This window comes from Hypanus sabinus, chromosome 13, assembly GCF_030144855.1.
Source record: "Hypanus sabinus isolate sHypSab1 chromosome 13, sHypSab1.hap1, whole genome shotgun sequence".
In the NCBI taxonomy this organism is placed as follows: Eukaryota; Metazoa; Chordata; class Chondrichthyes; order Myliobatiformes; family Dasyatidae; genus Hypanus; species Hypanus sabinus.
The window spans coordinates 94,672,204-94,697,452 of record NC_082718.1 but is presented as its reverse complement, the minus strand read 5'-3'; the positions used below and the strand labels follow the sequence as shown (position 1 = coordinate 94,697,452).

At 40.4% G+C, this 25,249-nt stretch overlaps 1 protein-coding gene across 3 annotated transcripts in view; it reads left to right on the top strand.

The window, feature by feature from the left end:
• The window catches only part of si:dkeyp-14d3.1 (transmembrane protein 132C), a 1,066,091-nt gene that overhangs the window by 406,124 nt on the left and 634,718 nt on the right, over positions 1-25,249 (top strand). For all 3 annotated transcript variants that reach the window (XM_059988236.1, XM_059988235.1, XM_059988237.1), the window contains one exon: positions 20,124-20,270. In XM_059988236.1, the coding sequence (XP_059844219.1) occupies positions 20,124-20,270 (147 nt within the window). The remainder of the gene's footprint in view (positions 1-20,123; positions 20,271-25,249) is intronic.

The following is a 25,249-nucleotide window of genomic DNA, read 5'->3' as shown; positions in this document are numbered from 1 at the left end:
CTGTGCAGTAAACCGAGCATCCTTATAAAATTCTGGCCTCTGCCCCCTCCCTCCCCCCCCCCCCACTTTCCATTCCTGATGATAGGTCTTGGCCTGAGTCTGTATATTACTCTCCACAGATGCTGCCTGACTTGCTGATTTCCTCCAGTGTTTTGTGTGCGTTGCTCTAGATTTCCAGCTTTGCAGAATCTCTCGTGTTTAGGATCCTGACTAAAGAGACTTTGTACTGATGAACACAAGGAAATCTGTAGATGCTGGAAATTCAAGCATTTTGTGTGTGTTGCTTGTACTGATGGAGTTCCTTTTCAGCTGCGTTAATGAAAGTCTACTTATATGAGGTGAAACCACTGTCCTGGGAAAGTGAATAACTAGCATGTTAAATAAAGCTCTCAACTGAGAGGAGATGAAGGAATCAAATTAGGCTAAATATAGGATTGTAGGGAAAGAACAGTCCAGCGGTGAAGCAGTTTGCACTGTTGCCGTGCAGCTTCAGTGATCCGGATTTGATACGGACCTCAGGTGCCCTCAGACGTGTGGAGTTTAGCACTTTCAGATTTTGCAGGGAGCTGTGGACTCCTTGCACATCCCACCCTGTGATGGGTGATGTGATTGGGTGGGTGTCAGAGGGACTGATGAATGGGTGAGTATGCAGGCAGTATGGAGCTGTGTGTGACAACTGGGAATACCCTGAGACCTGGCATTGACTTGATATGCCAAACGGCTTCCTTCCATCTATTTATTGATTGAGATAGAGTATAGAGTAGACCCTTCTGGCCCAGCAATACCCCAGTTTAATCCAAGCCCAATCACGGGACAATTTACAATGACCAATTAACCTACCAATGTCTTTGGAGTGTAGGGGGAAACCAGAGCACCCGCAGGAAACCCACGTAGTCACAGGGAGAACGTAAAAATTCCTTACATGCAGCAGCAGGAACTATAAGGAAATCTATATGAGGGGTGATTGATAAGTTTGTGGACTAAGGTAGAAGGAGATGAGTTATACAGTTCTCGTTATATACATGTGCAGTTCAACTCTTTGAGTGATTATACTGAAAGGCTGAAGTTAATAACTCATCTCCTCCTACTGCAGGCCATGAACTTATCAATCACCGCTGCTGTGGATACTGTCCGTATGCTCCACGACCGCTGGACGAAGTGTATAAATGTAGGAGGGGACTATGTTGAAAAATAAATGTGCTAGGTTTTCTAAAATTGACTCCTTCTACCTTAGACCCCAAACTTATCAATCACCTCTTGAGCATATAAATATAATATAAAGACAAATTGTGTTTTGGAAGGATGTCGATGAGCAGTGCTGCTTATAAACTCACAGTTTGGTGGCTTATCATTCTAATCTTCAATCACACTTTGGTTACATTGAGGTCAGTGGTGTCCCCGGATAAAGTTTGCTCTGCAGAAGTCAGTAATAGCAGGAGGTCATTTGTACTCAATGCCACAATGGGGACAGTAATAAATTTAATTTCAATTTAAAAGCATTACATAGAAATGAACAGAACATCTGAAGCGAAATCAATGAAGTAATAGGAATAATGGTGTAGTCTTTATTGAGAAGTTGTTGTCATTCCCTTTTGCACCTTGGGTAGCATTTTTTTTGCTATTTCCCTAGCGTATGGTTGGTTTTTCTGAGGCCGAGTTGCTGGCTCAAAGCTCAACCCAGCATGGATGGAGAGCACACAAGGGGCTGGTTGGATTTGAACCCAGGACCACTCACCTCGAAGTCCAGTGCTGATGCCACTACACCACTGGCCAGAGGTGGAGGAATGTAAATATTCCAGGATATAAGACCTTCAGAAAAGAGAAACGAAAAGCATGATGAAGATACCCTGCTAACATCTAAAACATCTAGAAGCATGACATCTAAAACATGTCAAAATTCCATAGACACATGGTGGAAAGTATTTTGACTGGCTGCATCACAGCTTGGCATGGATACATCGATGTCCATAAACTGAAAATCCTCCAGAAAGTAGTTGATACATCCAGTCCATCATGAGGAAAGTTCTCCCCACTGTTGAGCAACATCTACATGAGAAACTGTCACAGGAAAGCAGCATCCATCATCAGAGATCCCCTTCACCCAGGTCATGCTCTCTTCTCACTGCTGCCATCAGGCAGAAGGTACAAGAGCTTCAGAACTTGCACCACCAGGTTCAGGAGCAGTTATTTTCCATCAACCATCAGGCTCTTGGAGGACAAGTGTTAATTTCACTCAACTTCACTTGCCCCATCATTGAAATTTTCACACAAACTGTGGACTCACTTTCAAGAACTCTTATAGACAATAGACAATAGGTGCAGAAGTAGACCATTCAGCCCTTCGAGGCTGCACCGCCATTCTGAGATCATGGCTAATCAACTACTATCAATACCCGGTTCCTGCCTTGTCCCCATAATCCCTTGATTCCCCTATCCATAAGATACCTATCTAGCTCCTTTTTGAAAGCATCCAGAGAAGTGCCTTCATCTAAATCATTGATGTAAATCGTAAACAGCTCTGGTCCCAATACCGAGCCCTGCGGCACCCCACTAGTCACCACCTGCCATTCCGAGAAACACCCGTTCACCATTACATCTTCATCACATGTTCTCAATACTCATTGCTTAGTTATTTATTATTATTGTTTCTTCTTTTTGTATTTGCACCGTTTGTTGTCTTCTGCACTCTGGTTGATTACCCAAGTTGGGCAGTCTTTCACTGATTCTGTTATGGTTATTATTCAATAGATTTGTTGAGTATGCCCTCAAGAAAATGAATCTCAGGGCTGTTTATGGTGACGTATATGTACTTTGATAATAAATTTATGTGGAACATTAATGGATGAAATAAATGCAAACAGTAAGAAAATATCAGAGCCCAGAAAATCGAGATGCAGAATCAGTATGAATAGAATTTCAAAACAGGAAAGAATGGAGAGTGCTCGTGGCAGTAGATTAGAGGCTCTAAGCATTAATCACTGTGTTGTTTAGCATAAATCAAGAAATTAGATGAGTGTGTAACAAGGCAAATGGAATAACCTTTGGAACTGTAACCTTTAGATAGAGAGGGCAACCAAACTGCCGAAAGTAGTTTGCTTACCAATTTTGTGAAATACTTTCTCTGGGTATCCTAACGTGGGTTCACTTCATCACAAGTCCGTCAACACTTGAGGTTGACTCGCAATTTCCCTGTGCACCTACTTTCCTCCACCCACTGCACCCAGCCCAGATGCATTACTCTGAGCTTTACCAATCAAGACTCTTTCATTACTCCCCACCCATACCACCCTCATATTTCTATGTATAATGACACTGAAGAGGGAGTTTGGCCCGTTGGGTCTATATCAGCTCCGATGGGAAAATTCCACCAGACCCGTTCCCTATCTCTTTCACTGTGCACTGCAACTTATTCTCTCTCTAATATACCTGTCAATGCCTCTTTGATTCTTGCAATTATTCACCCTGACTTGCCAACACATCTTTGTGATGTTTGAGAAAACCAAGGCAGATCACCCAGTGTCAGAGAAAATGTGCAAACTCCACCCAGACAACCCCTGTGGTCTGGATCAGGCCCTGCCACCTGCAGCTGTGAGGAACAGCTCTGGCTAAGATGGGCTAACTAGAACACTTGGAATCACAGACCCTGACTTGCTGAGTACTTCCTCTATTTTCTATACACATTTAATCTGGAAAAAAACATACAGGCTCTGTAGCTGAACTAGACTGCTGTCTATTTTGCTTCCCCACAATGTGACTGGATATTGAGACTGAAATATTGGGACATCAATTTTATGTTCTTCTGACCAGCCTCAAGGATGTGGCAATTTACATTTCTGTCAGAGCGCAAATGTTCCTGGTTTTGACAGCATTAGTTACAATTCTGAATATTTCATCTGGCAGAATCCCTATAGAATACTTGAAAATGGCTCTAATCCCTTGTCATTTTCTTGTAGTGTTCTAGCTCTCACTTGGACTTACTGTGGGATCAAGTGATTAGTATTGAAATTAGGTGCTTCTAACAATATGGATTTTATTTTTCCAAATCAACAAGAGTTGTACCCTCTTTTACTTCAAGAAGACTTCATTGGCCCTGAATAACTTTGTAATTGAAATATCTTGAAATGTCTCTGTCTCTCTCAAGCTCTCTCACTCACTCACTGCCTCTCTCTCTCTCTCATACTTTCTCCCTGCGCCTGTTTCTGTCTCTCTCTGTTGCTCTCTCGCTCCCTCATGCCCACTCTCTCTCTGCCTCTCATGCAAATGAGCAGCCGCGCTCTGTGAGCACTGAGCAATTCGTAGGAGAGCAGACGAATATCACAGCAGTGTGGGATGAGGAGATGTTGCTTGAGGAATGACATTAGTTGTCACTGTACTGTACAGGAAGGTCTGCTTTACATTTGATGGTGCTGTACCTGGTCTGCGAACGCTTGATGCTGACACTGGCTGAGGCAGTTAAAATACTTTCTGTTCCTCTGCAGACATCCCTTGAAGAGCAGAGAAATTTAAGCAGCAAAAAAAAGGGAATCCAATTTTTTCAATGAAGGTAATAATGTGGCAGAAATCAAACACAATATTTTCTTGAAAGGCTATTAAAAATTGGAACTAATGTAACAGTCTCTGAAGCTTGAGGCATTTTGACCAATTAGCAGCTACAAGAACTGCCAGAGCTTATTCTGCTCAATCCATGAAACACTGGGTGGCAGCTGTAGTCATTAAGATTCTTGGGAATCAGGAGGTGAAATACAGTCAGTAGTCTCCAAATATTAATGGTAAAAAATCTATTTCAGGATAATGTGGTCATGAACAGTTGTTGACAAGATTGGCACTGTAGATGAAAAATAGGGTATGTTTCCTTCATTGTCAGGATTATTCTGCTCTTATTTTACCCATTTCATGATGTAACTATGTGTACCTATCCATTACCAAACAAAGGGAACATAGACGTGTTGGGCATAAAATATCGCAGTGTGCTATTTCACACAGCTGATGAAGAATAATAAGTGCAGTCCAGGCCATTATTTCTCCCTGAATAAACACCAACAAATAAAATATAAGGTCAATGTTCCTCCCTCCATAACTGCTGCCTGAATTGCTGAATTCCTCTAGCTTTTCAGGGACGCAAGAGATTCTGTGGATCCTGGAAATCTTCATGCAAAATGCTGGAGGAACTCATCATCCTGCCTACCTGTGAAGATACTTTAAAAAAAACAGGTTTTGCTGAAGGGTCTCAGCCCAAAACGTTGACTGTACTTTTTTGCATAGATGCTGCCTGGCCTGCTGAGTTCCTCCAGAATTTTGTGTGTGTTGCTTGGATTTCTAGCGTCTTCAGATTTTCTCTTGTTTGTGATTTGATGTACTTCTATCGCTAGGTCCCTCAGTTCTATAATACCTGCTTCACTGTGAAAGTCCTATCCCTATTTGACTTCTCAAAATGAAATACCTCACACTTATCTGAATTAAACTCCATTTGCTTTTCCTCGGACCTCACTGTCAACAACACTGCCTATTTTAGTTTCATCTGCAAACTTACAAACCATGCCTGGTACATTCTCTTCCAAATCATTGATGGGACTACCACTAGTCATGGGCCTCCACTAGTCATGGGCCTCCAGTTCACCATCACCCTCTTCTTCCTTCCCACAAGTCAATTCTATATCCAGTTAGACAAGTCTTGCTGAATCCCATGTGGTCTAGTATTCTTTGGTAGGCTTCCATGTAGAATCTTATTAAGTGCTTTACTGATGTCTTTATAGACCTTGACCACTGCCCTGCCCTCATCAACATTCTTGGATACCTCTTAAATGAATTCAATCAAATTCATGCGAGATTATCCCCCACACCAAATGCTGAAAGCTTAGTGACTGCATTCTTCTCGATGAATGCTGGTGTTCAATTAATTTCTATCCCAAGACTTGAGCATGGGTTGTAAGCAAACCTCTTCAATGGTCTATGCATCCCATTGGTATCAAATGATCTCAATTTATTCTTCAACTAACACTGCCAAAAAAATGCAAAGATTATTTTTAACCAATTTCCCGATTTCAAACTTTGCTACATAATACTGGACATTTTATATTTCCACATTCGTATAGAAATTACATTTTGAAGTAGATCACTGATCATGAAACTTGCACAATGTTGAGGGCATTGTGCCTGAGCCTGTGCTCACTGGGATTTAGAAGAATGAGGGAGGATCTCATTCAAACCTATCGAATATTGAAAGGCCTCACATAGAGTGAATGTGGAGAGGACGGTTCCTGTGTGTGGGGGGGGGGGGGGGGGGAGGTCTAAGACCAGAGGGCACAGCCTCAGAATATAAGGTCTTCCTTTTAGAATACAGATGAGGAGGAATTTCTTTAGCCAGACCATGGTGAATCTGTGGAATTCATTACCGGAGGAGGCTGTGGAGGTCAAGGCTTTGGGTGTATTTAAGGCAGAGATTGAAGATTCTTGATTACTCAGATCAGGAAGGGGTATAGGTAGAAGGTAAGGCATTGGGGCTGAGAGGAAAATAGGCTAGCATGATGAAATGATGGAACAGACTCCATGGGCCAAATGGCCTAATTCTGCTCCTATATCTTATGGTCTTACAACATCATCAGAACCAGTCTGCAAAGTGAAGGTGTGTGAGATTACAAGTTGTTATGGTCCTTTCTGACAATCCCCCACATTGCTATTTACCTCAGGAATTGGGCCTCAATCCCCTGGTTTAGTTTCCAATCATTCCCAGGTTCCACTAACTACACACACCAGCTTGCCATCAGAAAATGCAGGATAAAAACCCTGTGATCTCAACAGGGAGCTGCCAGATCGGTGGTTGACTCTTGTATGAGTAACCTCGTTTCGTGGTTCCTTAGGACTGTCAGTCCCAAGTTCTGCATTGTTTTCCTGGATTCGCTAAGTGAACCTTGTCAAGACTCTCCTGGATACCTATTCCACACTTACGACTGTGCTAACACCTCTCGATCCTGCCTCCATGCCTGTGTCCAGCACTTGTGTTCCCCCGGCAGCCACATCCTTGCAACACAAGTTCCTGCACTGCAGTGTGGGCAGTCAGAAAGCAGGGGGCTTAGTAAATGGCATCCCACTCTGCTGATCCTCATTTCCTAACAGACAGGATGATTCAAGCCAGATATTTACTATCCTAACTCAAATTTCCCTGCACAGACTTTCTTCAGCTCATTGGCCAATTAGTGAAGCATTCTTGAGGAAATACACAGATGCTTGCCTTAATCACGCAAGCATTGAGACCACTGTACAGTCTGTGATGTCATTCCCATATCCAGTATTTGTCACAAGAAGCTCCCTTATAGAGGCAAGTGCAAATCAGACAAGTGGGATGTGACATCTGTTAAATAGGTATAGAAAATGCTGATTCCATAGAGCCATTACCTTGCATGTGATCTTGGCTGAGTAATCAATAGATTGTACCAGTAGGAACTGGTTAATGTTAAACTAACTAGTGGAGAGAATAAAATGGGATTGATTCAACTCATCGTTGATGGTGAGCACAAAACTGATGGGCAGAAGGGCTTGTTTCCCTGCTGCATGACCCCGTGACTCTATCAATGGTACAAAGAGTTAAAGTGTATTTGTGTCCGATCATTGGGTCTGATTATGGTGAGATTATTCAATGGTTGTGCCAAGATCCACCAGATGGCTCTATTGCAGGGGTTCCCAACCTTTTTTTTATGCCCTGGACCCCCACCATTAACTGAGGGGTCTGTGGACCCCAGGCTGGGGACCCTTGCTCTGTTGCCAGTGTCAGTGTGTTCCCATCTACACCAGTGCTCTCCTGCATGGAAGTATAAGATTTTTCACTCGGGACCTGGATTCACCACTAAAACCAGTGGCATCTGTAATATTCTGAGCCACTCTTCTATCTGATACCCCAGCTCTATAGCAATTCATTTAATTTTTTGTAATTAATATTTTATTATATTTCTAAATTAAATGCATTTGTATTAGTTGTTAAATATTTTTTAACAACTAAAATAATGTTTTGGCATGCACACACCATGAACACTCAGTCATTCTCACATCTATTAAAGTCAGCATATAACAGTCTCAATATTGTGAGAGATTCTAAGAATGTCATAGTTCACGTTCAGCAGTGAGCGGTTGCCTGAATTTTAGCATTGAAATGTTTGCAGTTTTGTATATGTGAGCTTGATCGGAAACAATATGCTACCATTTGTAAGAGTAGCTTTGCCACATGCTGTGAACTGCTGTGAAGGGAGAACAATTTATTTCCCAATTCGAATGCTGTTTCCTAATCCATTCTGTGCATTTGTTCCGCACTGAAAGTTGGGTGTGCCAAATATCCCTCCTTGTTGGAGAAATTATTATGAGCCTTATAGTTTTGGAATTCTTTAACCAGGAGAATTATTTTGTTTATTCAAAGCAAGAGCTGTTAGATTTAATAATTTGAAAATATAGGGATGTAGGGATTGGATTTCAAAGTGGACAGTAAAAAGCAGGAGAGCCAACCGTAAACGAAGTGAACGATTGATCAGGGTCATGGTTACACGTGGCCATCTTCCAATCCTATTTCTTGTTTTCTTATTTATAATTACTAGCAGAAGCAAGGTTCAGTTTGATGTAGGATTGTGAAGTACTAAGTTCCCAACAATCTAATTTTTTTGCAGGGTACTTCATCCAAGATTGAATAGGAGAAAAATTTGTGTAGCGGATCTGGCCGCGTTGGGAAGTTCAAGAGTATTTCAGAGCCATTGAAGTGCTTTTGAAGGTTTCTTACTCTTGCAGTATAGGAAAACAATAGTTCAATTCACACCATTTTGGACAAATCCGATCAAATGAACCTTTGCTCAAACAGTTGCTTTTCTCATGCATTTCCTACAGCAGACTGCCGAAAACAAGTTGTCTAATTATAACAGTGTCAAGTACAATTAAAGAAATAACTAAAAATTATAGACACAAGCTGGTGGGCAAACATTGACACCTTATGAATTTAAGGTATCCGTCCTAGTGACACTAGCAATGTGGGATGGACACTTGTACAGAGCTCAGAGCTGCGTAATAAGAATGACTGAACGTCTGTTCTGCAGCCCAGTGCAACCACATTTCACTGCAGTGTACAATGACTGAACTTGCAGGCAATAATCCTCAGTCTGGGGTCATGTTCCTTAAGATGTATTTACTTGCTACATTAACTACATTTGCATTTGGTCTCCTGGTAGGTGCTCCTGATAGGAGACTAAGGCGATCATACCCAGCTGACTTGAACTGTGGTTACGTCCTGACCATTGGGAACTGCAGTTGTTCTAAAGACAGACTTTTACAAATTATTATTTCAGTTTACTGACATGCCCTTTTAGCTATCCATCTGTTATTTATTAATGAAGTCTCCCTCTGAGAGTTACTTGAGGCTGGGCTGCTGACATTGACGTAGTCACAAAAGAGGACATTTATTGAAGTAAAGGGACTCATGCAATAGCATTATAATCCCATTATAAAGCAAATCTGCTGCTTATGAATGTGGTTTTTAAGATAGGACTCTTGTGGATTGCAGCATTTGGAAGGCAACAATTTTTCTCTCCAGCAGCCAGAAAGTTATTAAACATATGTAACTTTTGAATGGGCATATTTTCCCCAGTGTCCAGTTCGAATCTCCATTACATAATTTACTCCAGTGCTGTAAAAGAATGCTTTTGATTATTTTGGGATCATAATCTGATTTTCCTCAGAGTTAGCTATCTACATACACTCAGTGGCCACTTTATTAGGTACACCTGTTCGTTAATGTAAGTGTCTAATTTGACAATCATGTGGCAGCAATTCGAGGCGTAAAAGCATGCAGACATGGTCCAGACGTTCAGTTCTTCAGACCAGATATCAGAATGGGGAAGAGATGTGATGTAAGTGACTTTAACCATGGAATGTTTGTTGTGGCCAGATTGGGGGGGGGGGGGTGTGGTTTGAGAATCTCAGAAACTGTTGATCGCCGTTGATTCCAAGATGGTGACAGAACCATGGCATTTTGTTGCAGGCTGCTTATAAAACTTATAAATATACCTCTTCTGAATTACAATCACTGAAATCTGCAGCCTGTAATTGCCCTTCAAGCAATATACTTCTGAACCATCTTAATGAACTGGTGATTTCATGATTTTCTGAAGGACTCAGCAGACTTAACTCTCAAGGATGCAAGTTTGACACCTTTAAGTGGACGAAGGTCCATCGCCTTAGCTGGGAGTAGAAGAGGACTCCAAGCCAGGTTGATACATCATACAATGGAAGTTCCTCTACCTAGAATCATGTTAGCAAGCGGACTGTCGCTGGAGAACAAGACTGAGGACCGGAGTGCAAGAATGCTTTATTGGAGGGAGATGAGGAATTGCTGTATTCTGTGTTTCATGGAGGAATGGCTCACCCTGGAAGTGGTGGATTCAGCAATCAGTCCCGAGGGCTTCTCGATATGCAGGATGGACCAAAACAGCTGATTCAAAAGTTGGGAGTCTGTGTTTCATTATAAACTGTCTGTGGTGGTCGGACACAGCGAACTTGGTGTTGTCACACTTTGATCCCCTTGACCTGGAACGTCCAACAATTAAGTGCCAACTTTTCTACTTACCATGATCCTGACCTCAGTTTCTATACTGCCAAAAGTCAATGTTAACCTGGCACTCCAAACAAGAAGTAGCCACCCAATGCATTTCAATTCATAGTTGGGGACTTCATTCAGGCTTGTTTGAAGAAATCTCTGCCCAGTTATCATCAACATATAACTTGTAGCACCAGGGACACACTTGACCGCTGCTTTAGTACTGTTAGGAATGCCTACCATTCCATGTTTAGACCCACATTTCAGGAAATCTGGCTGCTTTTCTCCTACCTGCATATAGTCCTTTGGCTTGAATTTCCTCAGCAAAATTGTGTATTCCTGTGTGTCAATGGTGCGACAACAGTAAATAACGCTTGGTTTAAAGAATCGATACTTGTTGTGTCATGCTCTGTGCCCATAATCTTCTGATCTTTTTAACACCGTCTTGAAATTTTGGAGATGTTCCTTGTATTCTGTACCGGTAACGATGATGTCATCCAGGTAGCACTGAGCGCCTGGGCAGCCTTGCAAAACCTGGCCCACAGCTTTCTGATATGCTTGAGTTTCCAATGCCATCCTTGAACACTGCTGTGGCGTCATACAGTACCTTTCTTAATTCACTTTCAGTTGACTCTTTTACAGGGGATGTGGCATGAAATCGGTGGATGAATCTCCAATCAGGTTATAATAGTCTCAGTACTTACATCCCCACAATACTGGCCTTTCTGTTCTTACCACATGTAAGCCCTATGTGGCTTGTTGATTGTTGTATTTCACTGCTACAAGTGTCATTCCTACTAGAGTTATCTCTTCTCCAGTATAACATTTTAGTTGGATATCTGCAGGTTTCAGTTTAGTATCTTTGAAATGCTGTTTGCACTCATTTTGTGGAATGATTGAAACAACAGAGTCAGTGTTCTATTACATTTTAATTAATTTGCTATTCACTCTGGTGTAAGCCATATTGCTTGTCTATTGTTACTTTTCACATTGTAAATTATAAAGCTACCTAGTCCAGTGTCACTGTCATCAGATTTTTCCTCAACAGCATGTAGAGTAGTGCTCTTTTTGAAACTGCAACTTGACTTTTTATCTTTTAATCTTCTCTTTGCAGTGTATTTATTTTAGTCTGCCTGACATGCTCTTTGTATGTGTCCTAGTTTGTCACATTTTCTGCAAGCTTTGCCTTGAAACCTGCGTTGGTCTGGTGTATGTGAGATTTGTTCAGCCAGCAGGTTTCTGTTTAGACATAGCAATTTTGTTCAGCTCATTTTCATTCCTGACTGCAGCTCAACTACGTCTCCATCTGCTGTTCCCATTGATAGAGCTATTTCAACTGCTCTTTCAAATATGCTTCAGATAGGAGCTGTATTTGAAGACTTTCTTGTATGATTCTACAAACTAAGCGATCTCGTGGAGCATTGCTAAGCCCATTATTGCACTGACAATGTTTTTACAATCTCTTCAATTCAGCCATGTAAGCTGAAATGGTCTCCCCTTCCTTTTGATTCTGATTATGAAACCTAAAGAATTCTGCAATCAAACAACGGTTTTGGTTCTAAATGTCCCTGCATTACTTTAACATTAACAGCAAAGCTCATTTTGGCTGGTTTGGTTAGAGCAGTCAAAGTTCTAAGTAAACACAAAGTACACTGCAGATGTTGTGGTCAAATCAAGATGTACAAAAAAGCTGGATGAACTCAGCAGAGTCCTGACAAAGGGTCTCGTCCCAAAACGTTGACTGCTTCTTTCAATGGACGCTGCCCGACCTGCTGAGTTCATCCAGCTTTTTTGTACATCTTAAAGTTCTAAATAAACTGTATGCCTTTAAATCCAATGCACTCAGCAAAATTGGCATTTATTTTTCTTTGGTTATTTCATTTGTGTCAAAATACTGTTCAATTCACTCAGTATACAATTCAGTTATTTGTTGTGCAGTGGAACACGTCTATCTTTCTGATGTTGCCAGCCATTTCTGATTTATATTTATTTATTATTGTTATGACTTGGTGCTCAATGTTTTTGAACTCATGAATTTATCCATTTCCTGCCTTTTTAAAACTTGAATGTCTTCTGCTCTTGTGAAGAAAGCATGCTGCACTTCAACAGGTAGGTAGTCAGCTCGGGTTTGCTTTAAACATACCCTGTTGCTACTGTTAAGTTTTTAAACTCAGAAACATAAAAATAATTGAAAGGAAACCATGGAGTATCCATAATGGATGTCTAACTTCGTTTTTACTTTAAACAAGGTGTGAACTTAAGATGTGGTAGTATCATGATCTATGCAATTCATTTATTTTTACATATATCTGGTAATGAATTATACAAGTGAAAAAGAGTGTTTAATCAAATAATATATTTATGAACTACTAAAATGATACTGGACTATTAAATACACAACAGAACCCATGGAAAGCATCCGTCCCAGATGAGGTATTTGGCTGAGTACTAAAGGCCTGTGCTGATGAACTAGCTGGATTGTTTAATGATAAATTTAACATCGCTCTTTGGCATTCAGAAGAACCCACCTGCTGCAAGTATGCTTCTGTTATACAGGAGCCTAAGAAGATCATGGTAATCTGTCTCAATGACTATTAACCAGTAGCACTTGCATCCACTGTGATGAAGTGTTTTGAGAGGTTGGTGATGAAACATATCAATTCCTGCCTAAGAAGTGACTTGGATCCACTCAATTTGCCTGCAAGTACAACTGATCCACAGCAAATGCCATTTCATTGGCTCTTCACTCAACCCTGGAATATCTGGACTGCAAAGATGCATACATCAGTATGCTGTTTATGACTTCAACTCAGCATTCAATGTGCTCATCCCCTCAAAAATAGTCAATACATTTCAAGACCTTGGCTTCAATGCCTCCTTCTGAAATTGGATCCATGATTTCATCACATGCAGACCCCTGTCAGTTCAGATTGGCAACAACATCTCCTCCACAATCTCCATCAACACAGGTGCACCACAAGGCTGTGTGCTTAGCCCCTTGCTCTACTCACTTTACACTTATGACTGTGATGCTAAGCACAGCTCCAAAGCCATGTTTAAGTTAGCTGACAACACCACTGTTGCCTGATTCACAGGTGTTGACCAATCAGCACATAGGCGGGAGAATGAGAATCTGGCTGAGTAGTGGCACAAGGACCTCATGGGTAAAGCCCATTCCACCATTGAGCCCATCTACACAGAGCCTTGTCATAACAAAGCAGCAATCATCGTGAAGGACCCCCATTACCCAGGCCATGCTCCCTTCACACTGCTGCCATCAGGAAGAAGGTACACGAGCCTCAGGACCCACATCACCAGGTTCAGGAACAGTTATTACCACTAAACCATCAGGACTTGAAACAGAGGAGATAACCACTCAACTTCACTTACCCCATCATTGTAATGTTCCCACAACCTACGGATTCTTTATCAAGAACTCTTCATCTCATGTTCTTGATCTTTATTGCTTATTTATTATTATCATCTCCTCTTTTATATTTGCAGTTTGTTGTCCTTTGCACATTTGTTGTTTGTCCATCCTGTTGAGTGCAGTCTTTCATTTATTCTGTTGTGTTTCTAGGATTCATTGTGCAGTCTTTCATTGATTCTATTGTGTTTTTTGAATGCCTGCAAGAAAACAAATCTTGGGGTTGTACCTGGTGATACATAAGTACTTTAAAAAATAAATTTACATTAAACTTTGAACTTTGATTTCCTTAGATTTTCACACACAGCACAGAATGGTGCAAAAACATAAAAACATCCAGTGACTGGCTGTTCTGTGGGTGAAAACGCCTTGTTAATGTGAGAGGTCAGAGGAGAATGGCCAGACTGGTTCAAGCTGACAAGAAGGCGACAGTAACTTAAATACCCATGCCTTACAACAGTGGTGTGCTGAAGTGATCTCTGAATGCACAACACTTTGAACCATGATGGCGTACAGGAGCAGAAGACCGTGAACGAGCATTCAGTGGCCACATTGTTAGATACAGGAGGTACCTTAATAGTGTGGCCACCAAGTGTACCAAGTTAAATGAAATTGAAAAATGAACTGTGTTACTGTAAAGTAAATGAAGTTGCTGTTTCTTCATGGTTAATAATATCCTTCCTGTTTTTGTAGTTCTTATGACCATAGGCAGGTAACTAATAGAGTATAGGATCAAAAACCATATTCTGCCATTCTCCAGTAAACATTTGGAGTTATCTACTTCTGATGATACAAATCCATTCAGCAAATCTCATACCATTATTGATGCTCCAGAACGTCATTAGATTGTCAAAAAATGCCATTCAGCTGTCTGTTTTTGAATAGTATCATATAGATTCAAGAGCTGAGCTATTCAGAATAATAAAACACAAGCAAACATGAAATGATTTTTCCCTCGATTAAGCAAAATACAATGGAGGCAGGCTTAAACCAGCATTCGTAGCAGTACAGAAAATCCTCTAGTAATATGATAGGTCCGAGTGTATACAGGTTACGACCTCTCTATCTTCAGTGTTGAAGATGATGATAAACGTAGTGATATTAATCCAACATCAAAAGACAGAATGTGTATATTTGTGTAAGATGGTAATAAATTAATTTTAAATATATTTATTGCATTAAAATAGCTGAGAACATAGAATGGTTCTATATTGTGTCAAACTAATGAAATTACTAATCAAATGCCTGCTGTACCATTTCTTTCTGCTTATGCACTGCCCATATCTTTCCACTTCATGCACGATCATGTGCCTAAATGTGCCACCTCAAAATGTGTAGAAAGTCCTGAACTCTATTGGAAAATGAAGGAGAACCATTTAGCCTTTCCTCACAGAATCTGCTCCACCTTGATGGAGTATTATGATTGAAAAGTAGATTTCTGATTCCCTGTCCAGGCAGTGATATTCCTTGGAAATTTTCCATTTCTCTCCATTGCACAGTCGGAATTTATTTTTGAAAAGTACATGCCATTCTACTGGTGAAAATAATAGTTCTTAAAATAAAGTCTTCACTCACTGGCCCATTTGAACAAAACTTTAACTTAAATGTTTTATATGACCTTCTAACTAGTAGAACTCTTCAGCTCTGCATACAATATCTATCAGCCATGAAGCCTATTATACATGCGACATGAGTGCAGCCTCACTCACTGACATTAACAATTCTTTGCTTGAGACAGATACTTTTCGTAAACCTTTTTTTCTAACTCAGTGGATAGAATGTCTGCGGATGTGTTCTTTCATCATCTGAAAAGGTTCTAGTGCCAACATTTAGTTCAATCATTCCCATCAAATGTTAGATTTTTGTCAGTATTGCTTTACAGAGGCTAGAAATTATTACAGCAATGGAAACTTCTGAAGAAATGACTGAAACACTTGTGCTCTTTCTCTAAGTTTCTGCCAGGGTTATGGTGCGAGAGTAGGGGAGCCCCAGTGGAAGTTCCAGCTGATAGTGTTGACTGGTGCCCAGGAGCCAAGAGGATTGATTTGGGAAAACTACCACCAGTTCCACCCAAAGTACAAAACTGCATCTAATTTGAACTAGCATTCAGAAGGGCTCATTCAGGAAATGGAAATATCACCCTGGATTTGATAACAAGCATTCTTCAGACCATGTTGTTCATATTTTACAAATAAAAATATCCTTAAGTGCCTATTGATTTTTCAGTGGTGACAGATCCCCTATCAGCCATAGTTACTCGATGAATGTTTGCTGATGTACTCAGTTAACTGTTACTTTCCTCAATGTTTCATCGTTAAAAATGCCTGGACTCGATTCATGCATTTGGTTGTATCTTCAACCAAATTCTGACCAGATGCTTAACTCAAAAGTCATGCCATGTATTTTAATAATTATGTCCAAATACCAAATAATCCTGATGCAGGATCTCGATCCCAAACCTTGACCATTCCTTTCCCTCTACAGATGCTGCTTAACCCATTGCATTCCTCCAGCAGTTTGTTTTTTTGCTCTGGAGTTCTCAACCTGCAGTATTTTATGTCTTCTCAATCATTGGACAGACAAGCAGAGGAGACAGGGTTGAGCTTTACACATTGAATGTTAATTGATTCTAACAGGGGGTTGAAAGGCATGCAATGGAGAAAACTGCTGTGTAGTTCTTCCTCCCTGGTCATGGCAAGATCATAGATCACAAACACACAAGATTCTGAAGACGCTGGGAAATGTTACAGCTGTATAAGACCTTGGTCAATCCCCACTGGGAGTACTGTTTTCAGTTCTGTTCACTTCACTACAGGAGGTATATGGATACTATAGCAAGAGTGCAGAGGAGACTTGAAAGGAAGTTGCCTGGTTTGGAGAGTGTGTCTTATGAGAACAGATTGAGTGAACTCGGCCTTTTCTCCTGTGACAGAGGATGAGAGATGACCTGACAGAGGTGTACAAGATGATGAGAGGCATTGATTGTGTGGATAGCCAGAGGCTTTTTCCCAGGGCTGAAATGGCTAACATGAAGGGGCATAGTTTTAAGGTGCTTGGAAGTAGGTAGAGGGGATGTCAGTGGTAAATTTTTTAGACAGAGAGTGGTAGGTGCATGGAATGCACTGCCAGTGACAGTGGTGGAGGCAGATACAATAGGGTCTTTTAAAAGACTCTTAAGACAGGTGCATGGAGCTTAGAAAAATAGAGGGCTATGTGGTAGGGGAAATTCTAGGCAGTTTCTAGAGTAGGTTACATAGTTGGCACAACATTGTGTGCCAAGGGGCTTGTAGATTTCTATGTTCTGTGTTCTAAATCCAGAGAAAGACATACACAGACTGCTGGAGGATGCTTCAAAGGAGTCCCAGCCTGAAACATCGACTCTTTATTCCTTTCCCTGGATGCTGCGTGACCTGCCGGCCCACTGCAGCATTTAGTGTGTTTTGATCATGCTAAAGAATGAATGCTAGAACTGAATGCTCCCTCTCTCATCTGGAGATGAAGAGATGAACAAGCTTTTGGCATGCACGTTAACTCAGTCCCTGGAGTGTCACCTGCACTGCTGTGAACAGTTAAAGAGGATCAGAAAGACTGGCCTCTTGCTCTTAGGTCTGCCATCCATAAAGTTCAACCCAAATCTTTCTTGGTGTGGGTGGCGATATTGGTTTAGCAGTTGTAGAAGATGATAACCACTGGATCAACGACTTGTACATCTCTTCTCATTCTTACTGAAAACTAAGACTGAAGAAAATGTACAGTGAGCAGATGATCCAGCATCAGCCACAATACACTCTCTTCCAAATTTACATTCACCACCCAGGTCCACAGTGCATTGAACTTCAAGGTTAAAGATGCTGTTCATTTCACACTTGTTCTTTCACCATTTCTGGCAATGATGATGGCACAGTGTGCTAGCGATTAAGATTCCAGAGCTGTAGTACTCTACAGCTTGTTTTTTTCAGGGTAAGTAACCAAGAGGTGTGGTTCTGGTAATGTTCTTTTGCTGACTTGCAGATCTGAATGGCAAAGGAAGCTGTTCAAACGAATTGAAGATTTCTTTACAGCCACCGCCACTGTGATTTCCCATTGTCCTCCACTCGTGCATGAAACACAAGGCGGACACATTTTAGTTATGATATTGAGCTGGATATGTAAATCTATTATCACAAACTCCTTTCTCTGAAACATACCAATTCTGGCTGCATTTTGTTGGATCATTGGAACTGACTTTGAATGAGTTTTCTGTTCATCAGAACTGCACAACAAGGGTGTAATCCATCCCAGAACTTCAAATACTAGTGGAATAGATAAAACAATGCAAGGAGCAAGAGGCTGGCAATTCATTGATACATTAGTACATTGTAGTTCTTATGACATGAAAAAGTAAAACAGCAGAAGCAACAAATCTAAACTAAAAACATAAAGTAAGTAATCTGCTATCAGGCAGCATCTGTGCGGAGAGTAAGTGTTAAAATGCTGCAGGTTGGTCATCTTTCTTCAGACCCTTTCTGTTCTGGTGAAAGGTTATTGACCTAAAACTTTAACCTTTTTTTCTTTTCCCGCTCCAGAGGTGCTGCTGGCCTTGCTGAGTATCTCCAGCTCTTTCAGTTTATAATTTGAGTTAAAGATTGATTGTATAATCTACAGTCAAATAAAGGAACGTGCACGCGTTAAAATGTCACTTAACCCATCAAGTGTTTCCAGCTTGTGATTAACTTTAAAAAATCACCAATTTACTCATAGTGTTCCAGTTAACACCTAATAGTTACACAATCTAATATTTTGGATCTTCAAATGAATGTTGGCTGCTAAAAAGTTGTAGAATAAAGATTTCCCTTTGAGTGCGACAGTTAACTTGTTTAGAAGGAATGCCATAGTTTTGTTCTCAACTCAAACTTTTTCGTATAATCCCATCAGAAAATCTTTCAACAACACACACAAAATGCTGGTGGAACACAGCAGGCCAGGCAGCATCTATAGGGAGAAGCACTGTCGACGTTTCGGGCCGAGACCCTTCGTCAGGAAATCTTCCATGAATCTTCATAAAATAACCAAGACAGTACAAAAGGGGAGGGATTTTAACATCAAGCTTAAATCCCGTTAGCAACATAAAACACATATGGAATTCCATTTGAAACGGTTTTTTATAGACTCCCTGGCAGTAGGAGGCTTTTTTTTTAACCATTATCCTTCAGAAAATATAATTTAGTGTGAAACTTGTAATTGGCAAGTATGAAGGAACGTGGTTGTTTTCTTTTATTGCATGCAGAAGTAATCCTTGATATATTTCAGATTGGTAATCTGTCATTTTGGCTAATAAAAATGAAAATAGATTAGTACATATAAATAAGTATCATTAATCAGGATGCCAAGTCTAATGTATGATTTTAACTTGATTTTAATTCCTAAACTGGTTTAAAAACTGTAGTGTATCATTTGTGCATTTTATCATTGTAAAAAAATTTAGAATTAACCCCATGTGTACCTAAAATAAGTAGTTCTAAGGACAGAATGATGGAAATTTGTCATGTTAATGATTTCAGCCTGGGACCAGAGTAGTGTCCTAACAGTAACTTTGATTTCAGCTTGAGGAATGCACCTGTCTGACATTTTTCCCCCACATTTTTTTAACTTATTTGTGCAGGGAAACAATATTCTCAGGCAATATGAATTCTATCTCAAGTTTATACATAATTGGTGTTGGGTTGAGCACATCATTGTTTTCCCCTGCTCAACTTCAGTAAAGCAGCCTCCATAAAAAAAGTATTTGGTCGATATTTACATTGTGATGCCTCAAAAAGGCACCGTCCATCATTGAGGACTCTAATCACCCAAGACGTGCCTTGTTCTCATTGCTACCATCAGGAAAGAGGTACAGAAGCCTGAAGGCACACACTGAAATCAGGAACAGCTTCTTCCACTCTGCTATCTGATTTCTGAATGGATGCCCATAAACACGACCTCACTACTTTTTTTATTTTTATTATTGCACTGCTTATTTAGTTGAACTACTTAATATATCATTATATTATATTTCACAACATATGCCAGTGGTACTGAACCTGATTGTGATTCTGCGGTTCTGGATTTGCAGGACAGAATTAATTTACTCGTTTTATGTTTTATCCCCAACAGGGCAAAAGCCAAAAAAGGTGTGAACATTGTTAACATAAGATCCAGCATTCCGAATTTGTGGGAAGTTAAGCAGGAGATGGGAAATGGTGGGAAACACTCTATTGCAACTGTTACTTGCAGGAAGAAACCCGGTGCTTCAAATAACAGGTAGGAAACCATGAGAAACTTCTGTTGTATTACTGCAGTATAGCAGCCAACATTTGAAGCATCAGAGCCATATAGTCCATTCTGTTGCACGGGCCCTGTACATGAGTGCTTTAAGTGCTTCACTTAATATTCATTATAACAGTGAGTTGCTAAGTGATTTTGATAGCCTGTGTTCATCAATGCTTCTTAAAGTATTTAACTTTTGATGTTGTAACTTATTCAATGCCAACACCAGGAATGAGATTGTGTAGTGATCATAATACTATGTTTTTGCTTGGTTTAGCTCCATCCTGGCTACAAAGATCCTAAGTGGATTTAGCTTGAGCATTCTTAAATATAACGAGTCTCCTGCATATGTATAGTTTAGCATTCAGTGGCAGATCTCCCTGTGATGGACAGATGAAACTGAAAAGGATGTTCACCTCAAACTTGATAAATGAAATGTCGCTTTGCTGCTGGGCTTGGATAAGAAGTACCCAGCCTGTAATCCGTCTGATCTGAGCATGCATGGCACTAAAGCAGAATGCAAGAGCAGAGTTCCATCCCTCATTTCGCTTGACACAGGTTTGTCTCCAAAGGCATTTAAAGTGGTGCAGCACCTCAAAAGGCGAGGCACACGTTGTTTCATGTCAGATCTAGCTCTTAACAGACTTCTCCCATGTTCTTTGGAAGTCAGGCTTCACTCCTGTTGGTGAATGCTCCCTTTTTGGTAGATCTAAGCAGAATTTGCATTTTAAATCCATCACGGCTTTGTGAATCGTTTAATTATTTAAGACTGAAAGTTGAACTCAGAAAGTGTTGTTACTCGAGTTACAAGCCATAGTGTTAATAGCTTCATTTGTGCTGTCTTTGTGTATTTTAATAGCTTACCTAGATCACAAAAATAGTGTTAATAATGTTAATCCACTGTGACAGGTGTAATTTTCTTGAATTACAAGACATGTGGAAAAGTGAAGGCTCTAATCATATTATTCAAAGTGTTTGACAGACAGCTTTTAAAAGTACTAGGCTTCCTTTCAAAAGAGATTTTTGTAGTAGCTTTTGGTGTTAGACAGGATTTACTTATATACCATCCAGCAAAGATCATTTGTGATTATCTTTTTGAAAGTTTTGAGTTTCCCATATGGAATTCATTGCCACAGTTCCTTGTGTGAATATTTTCACACTAGCTTCATAAGGACATAAAAATTACAAGATTTTGCTTACTGTGAATAGACTGTTTTACTGCAGTGTGTGGCTCTGAGACCGAAGTTTCTATTAGCTGAATAAACTGAGAAGTCCTGTTTTATTTCCACCTTATCAGAAACACTTTGTGTCTTTTGAATTTGACAGGAATATTATCAATGAAGAATTGACTAGTATTAGAAAACCACCTTGCAAATGTGGAATTAGGTTTGAAAAAGTGAGATCATTCATGTTTATTTTAAAACTTCTCAACTTGTTGAGGTGTGGAGTTGAGTTTCTGAATGAATGACATGGACTCAAGCCGACAACTGTCGTCTGAAAAACACACATTGCTGATCGAGCTGTCCTTCAATGACGCTAGTGATACTATTTGGGGTTATCTGATGTTGCGGTATCGTGCTGGTTCATTCCTTGCCTCCCTTTAACCATGTTCCATGTTTAGGTTCAGTAACTTCCCCATCCAGGTGGAAAGGATGGGGACTTTGAGACCCAGAATTCTGTTCCCATAAGTGCTGTGTGGAAACTAACGTTGAGCCTTCCCCTCCAGGACCATGGGCGATTGTGTGGCAGACGTTTCACCATTATGCTATTTGTTTTTCAAGGACTACTTCTCTGAATTTTGCATATTCATATCAAAGATATTATATACTAGATGTTCATTAGATTAAAATTGTGGTTATACCAGAGATTTACTGTGACAAACAAGGGGTGGACGCCAATATATTCTTGATTGCCAGCACTATCTCAGACAGCGAGTTTATACAAAGCAGTGTAACTATGCTCCATTCCACCACTAGTCTCCCCTAATGCCTGTTATTATTGACAGGATCAGAATTTCTTTTGAGTTTACTTATTTTAATCCAGTGCATCAGCAAATGAGGGGAAAGGAGAATTAACCTATTCCAGTTCCTTCAGCCATGATTGAAAACAGAAAATGATGGAAATAAGTTTTGATTTTAAATTTTCAGCAGTTGTGGTTCTGATTTTGATTTTTACTCGGTTGTAATTTGTGCATTGGAAGTCCACTGGATTTAGTTACAATACTTCTATTTTTGCCTCAGTCAGAACTGTAGTGCACAGAATTCTTGGCATCACTTATCAAATCCAACTCCTTGTGCATTAAGTGTGAGGTTCTCAAATGTGAGGGAGTTGATCAGAATTCAGGAGATTTTTAAAAGTTAATCTCAACTTTTCTCTTTCAACCTGTTGTTGGGACGTTAAGCCTTAACTCAGCAGAAGCCAGGCAGTCCAAAGGTTGACAGCAAAATGTTGAACTCCAGTTGTCTCTGTAAGCTCTTATTTGTAGGTCTCCCAGTAAACAGACCATTCAGCAGAACTTTCAAATGACCATGAGACATAGGAGCAGAATTAGGCCATTCAGCCCATCAGGTCTGCTCTGACATTCTACCTCCATCGCTGGTTCATTATCCCTCTCAACCCCATTCTCCGATTTTATCCCTGTAACCTTTGTCGCCCTGACTAATCAAGAACCTATCAACCGCAACTTTAAATATACCTGGTGACTTGTCCTCCACAGCTGTCTGTGGCAATGAATTCCACAGATTCACCATCTACTGGTTTAAGAAATTCCTCCTCATCTTCGATGCAAAGGGAAGTCCTTTTATTCTGAGGGCCTCCGCTCCTGGACTCAGGCACTATAGGAACCATCTTCTCCATGTCCACTCTATCTAGTCCTTTCAGTATTTGATAGGTTTCAATGAGATCTCCCCTCATTCTTCTAATGTTTAGAATCTCTAAACTCTAGCGAGTACAGACCCAGAGCCATCAAACACTTCTCATACGTTACCATCAAATTAAGACATAACCTGTTCAGTGTCAGGGGAATAGCTAAGTTGTGAATGTTCAGTCTGTGGACAAACGGGATAAGGAATTTCAAAGGAATACTTCCCAACAGACTGGTGTTAGGCAGGCACAGTTTGTTTCCTCTGGATTGTCTGCTCAGCGAGCTTTTGCATTTGCACTGGCTTTCATTCCAAAGCTTCTGCTCATCTGGGGCCCATTCCCTGTGTTGCCAAAGTCATTATCCTGTCAGATTATATTGCAACGTAGTCTATATGCATTATGAAAATTGATGGGTTTCATGTTTTAAACTGGCATGTGTACATATTTCAGTCACTCAAATGCAAACGTTTATTCTACCTCCTACCATCAATCATTCTGTAGATGTACTCACTGCTAAAAGTAATATGACATTTTGTACTCTTTGATGTAAAGCTATTGAATCACAGATTAATATCCTGTGAGAGGTAACATTTGATGTACTATGCCTGTAATACAATACATGCTGTTTTTTCCCACAAGGGTCCCAGAGGCCTTTTCACCCTCGTATACCTTAAGCTCTGTCAACATTGTTAGTTCTTTGTAGTATATTTGCTGCTTAAAATTGGCCAAGTGCATCAATGCCCCTGTTGAGTCACTGTAACAAGCAACGGATGGGAGGAAGATTTTGTCTCTTTCATATAGACATAATGCTGAGCTGATTATTCAGCACCAAGAAATGTAACAGTTTTTTTTTTATTTATAAAAGAGGGTGTTTACATTTGTGGAAAGTAAGATTTTCAGTCACCTAGAGAAGTACAGCACAGAAACAGGCCCTTTGGCCCATCTAGTCCATGCCAAAGCCATTTAAAACTGTCTACTCCCATCGATCTGCATTGGGATCATCGCCTTCCATACCCCTGCCATTCATGTACCCATCCAAACTTCTCTTAAACGTTGAAATTGAGTTTGCTTACACCACTTGTGCTGGCAGCTCATTCCACACTCTCACGACCCACCGAGTGAATGAAGTTTCCCCTCATATTCCCCTTAAACCTCACCTTTCACCCTTAGCCCATGACCTCTTGTTGTACTCCTACCCAACCTCAAAGGAAAATTTACCCTGTCTGTACCCCTCCTAATTTTGTATACCTCTATCAAATCTCCCCTTCAGTTTTCAGCCTTCTAAATAATACAGTTCTGACCTCTTCAATCTTTCCTTATAACTCAGGTCATCCAGACCTGGCAACATCCTTGTGAATTTTTTCCTGTACTCTTTCAACTTTGTTGAACCTAGTCAGATGATATTTTAGGTTCATTTAACAAGAAATTTGGGATTTTTGGAGCCCATTTTCAGGCCATTAGGATTACCTTACAGACTCGGTTTTTGGATCCTGCAAAGCACATGCACAGTGGTAAGCTGAATTGGAGCAGATGCCGTATTGGTGAGAGCAGTAAAAGCCCATGGGGTAATCCAGGGCAGTCAGACGACCATACCCTTGTTGCTTACACCAACATGCTAAGTAAGTTGCTGATTAATTTCTGATGGCCTCCAATTCTTGTGTTTTCTCCCATTGTAAAATTGTAAAGATTTATGCGGAGTATTGTATGCTATTGCTGAAGGACTTTTTGTCGACTGGAGTGAATGAGCGGGGATGTTGATGTACTGAGCCTATTCTGACAAGAAAATGTAGTTCGGAGTGCCAGCATTCTTGTCAGAACATGTAAGGGTAGAATTCCCTCTTTGGATCCTTGCAAAGTAACTAGTAGCAATTGTTATGGTACATGTTGCATGGACCAACATGGAATATTGTGTGAATGGAAATATGAGCAGAGGGATGGTAAACTATGAGGTGCTACAGGAAGAGGAAGGACGGGGAGGGAAAGAAGGTCCCCATCTGGAAGCCAGCACCCACCATAGTGTTCAAAGTTGTGCTATTTTTGTTCTGCTGCTCATTCCCTAAGATATGAGCACAATTGGCATGTTGAATATTTTGTTGCCCATGGGGGAATTA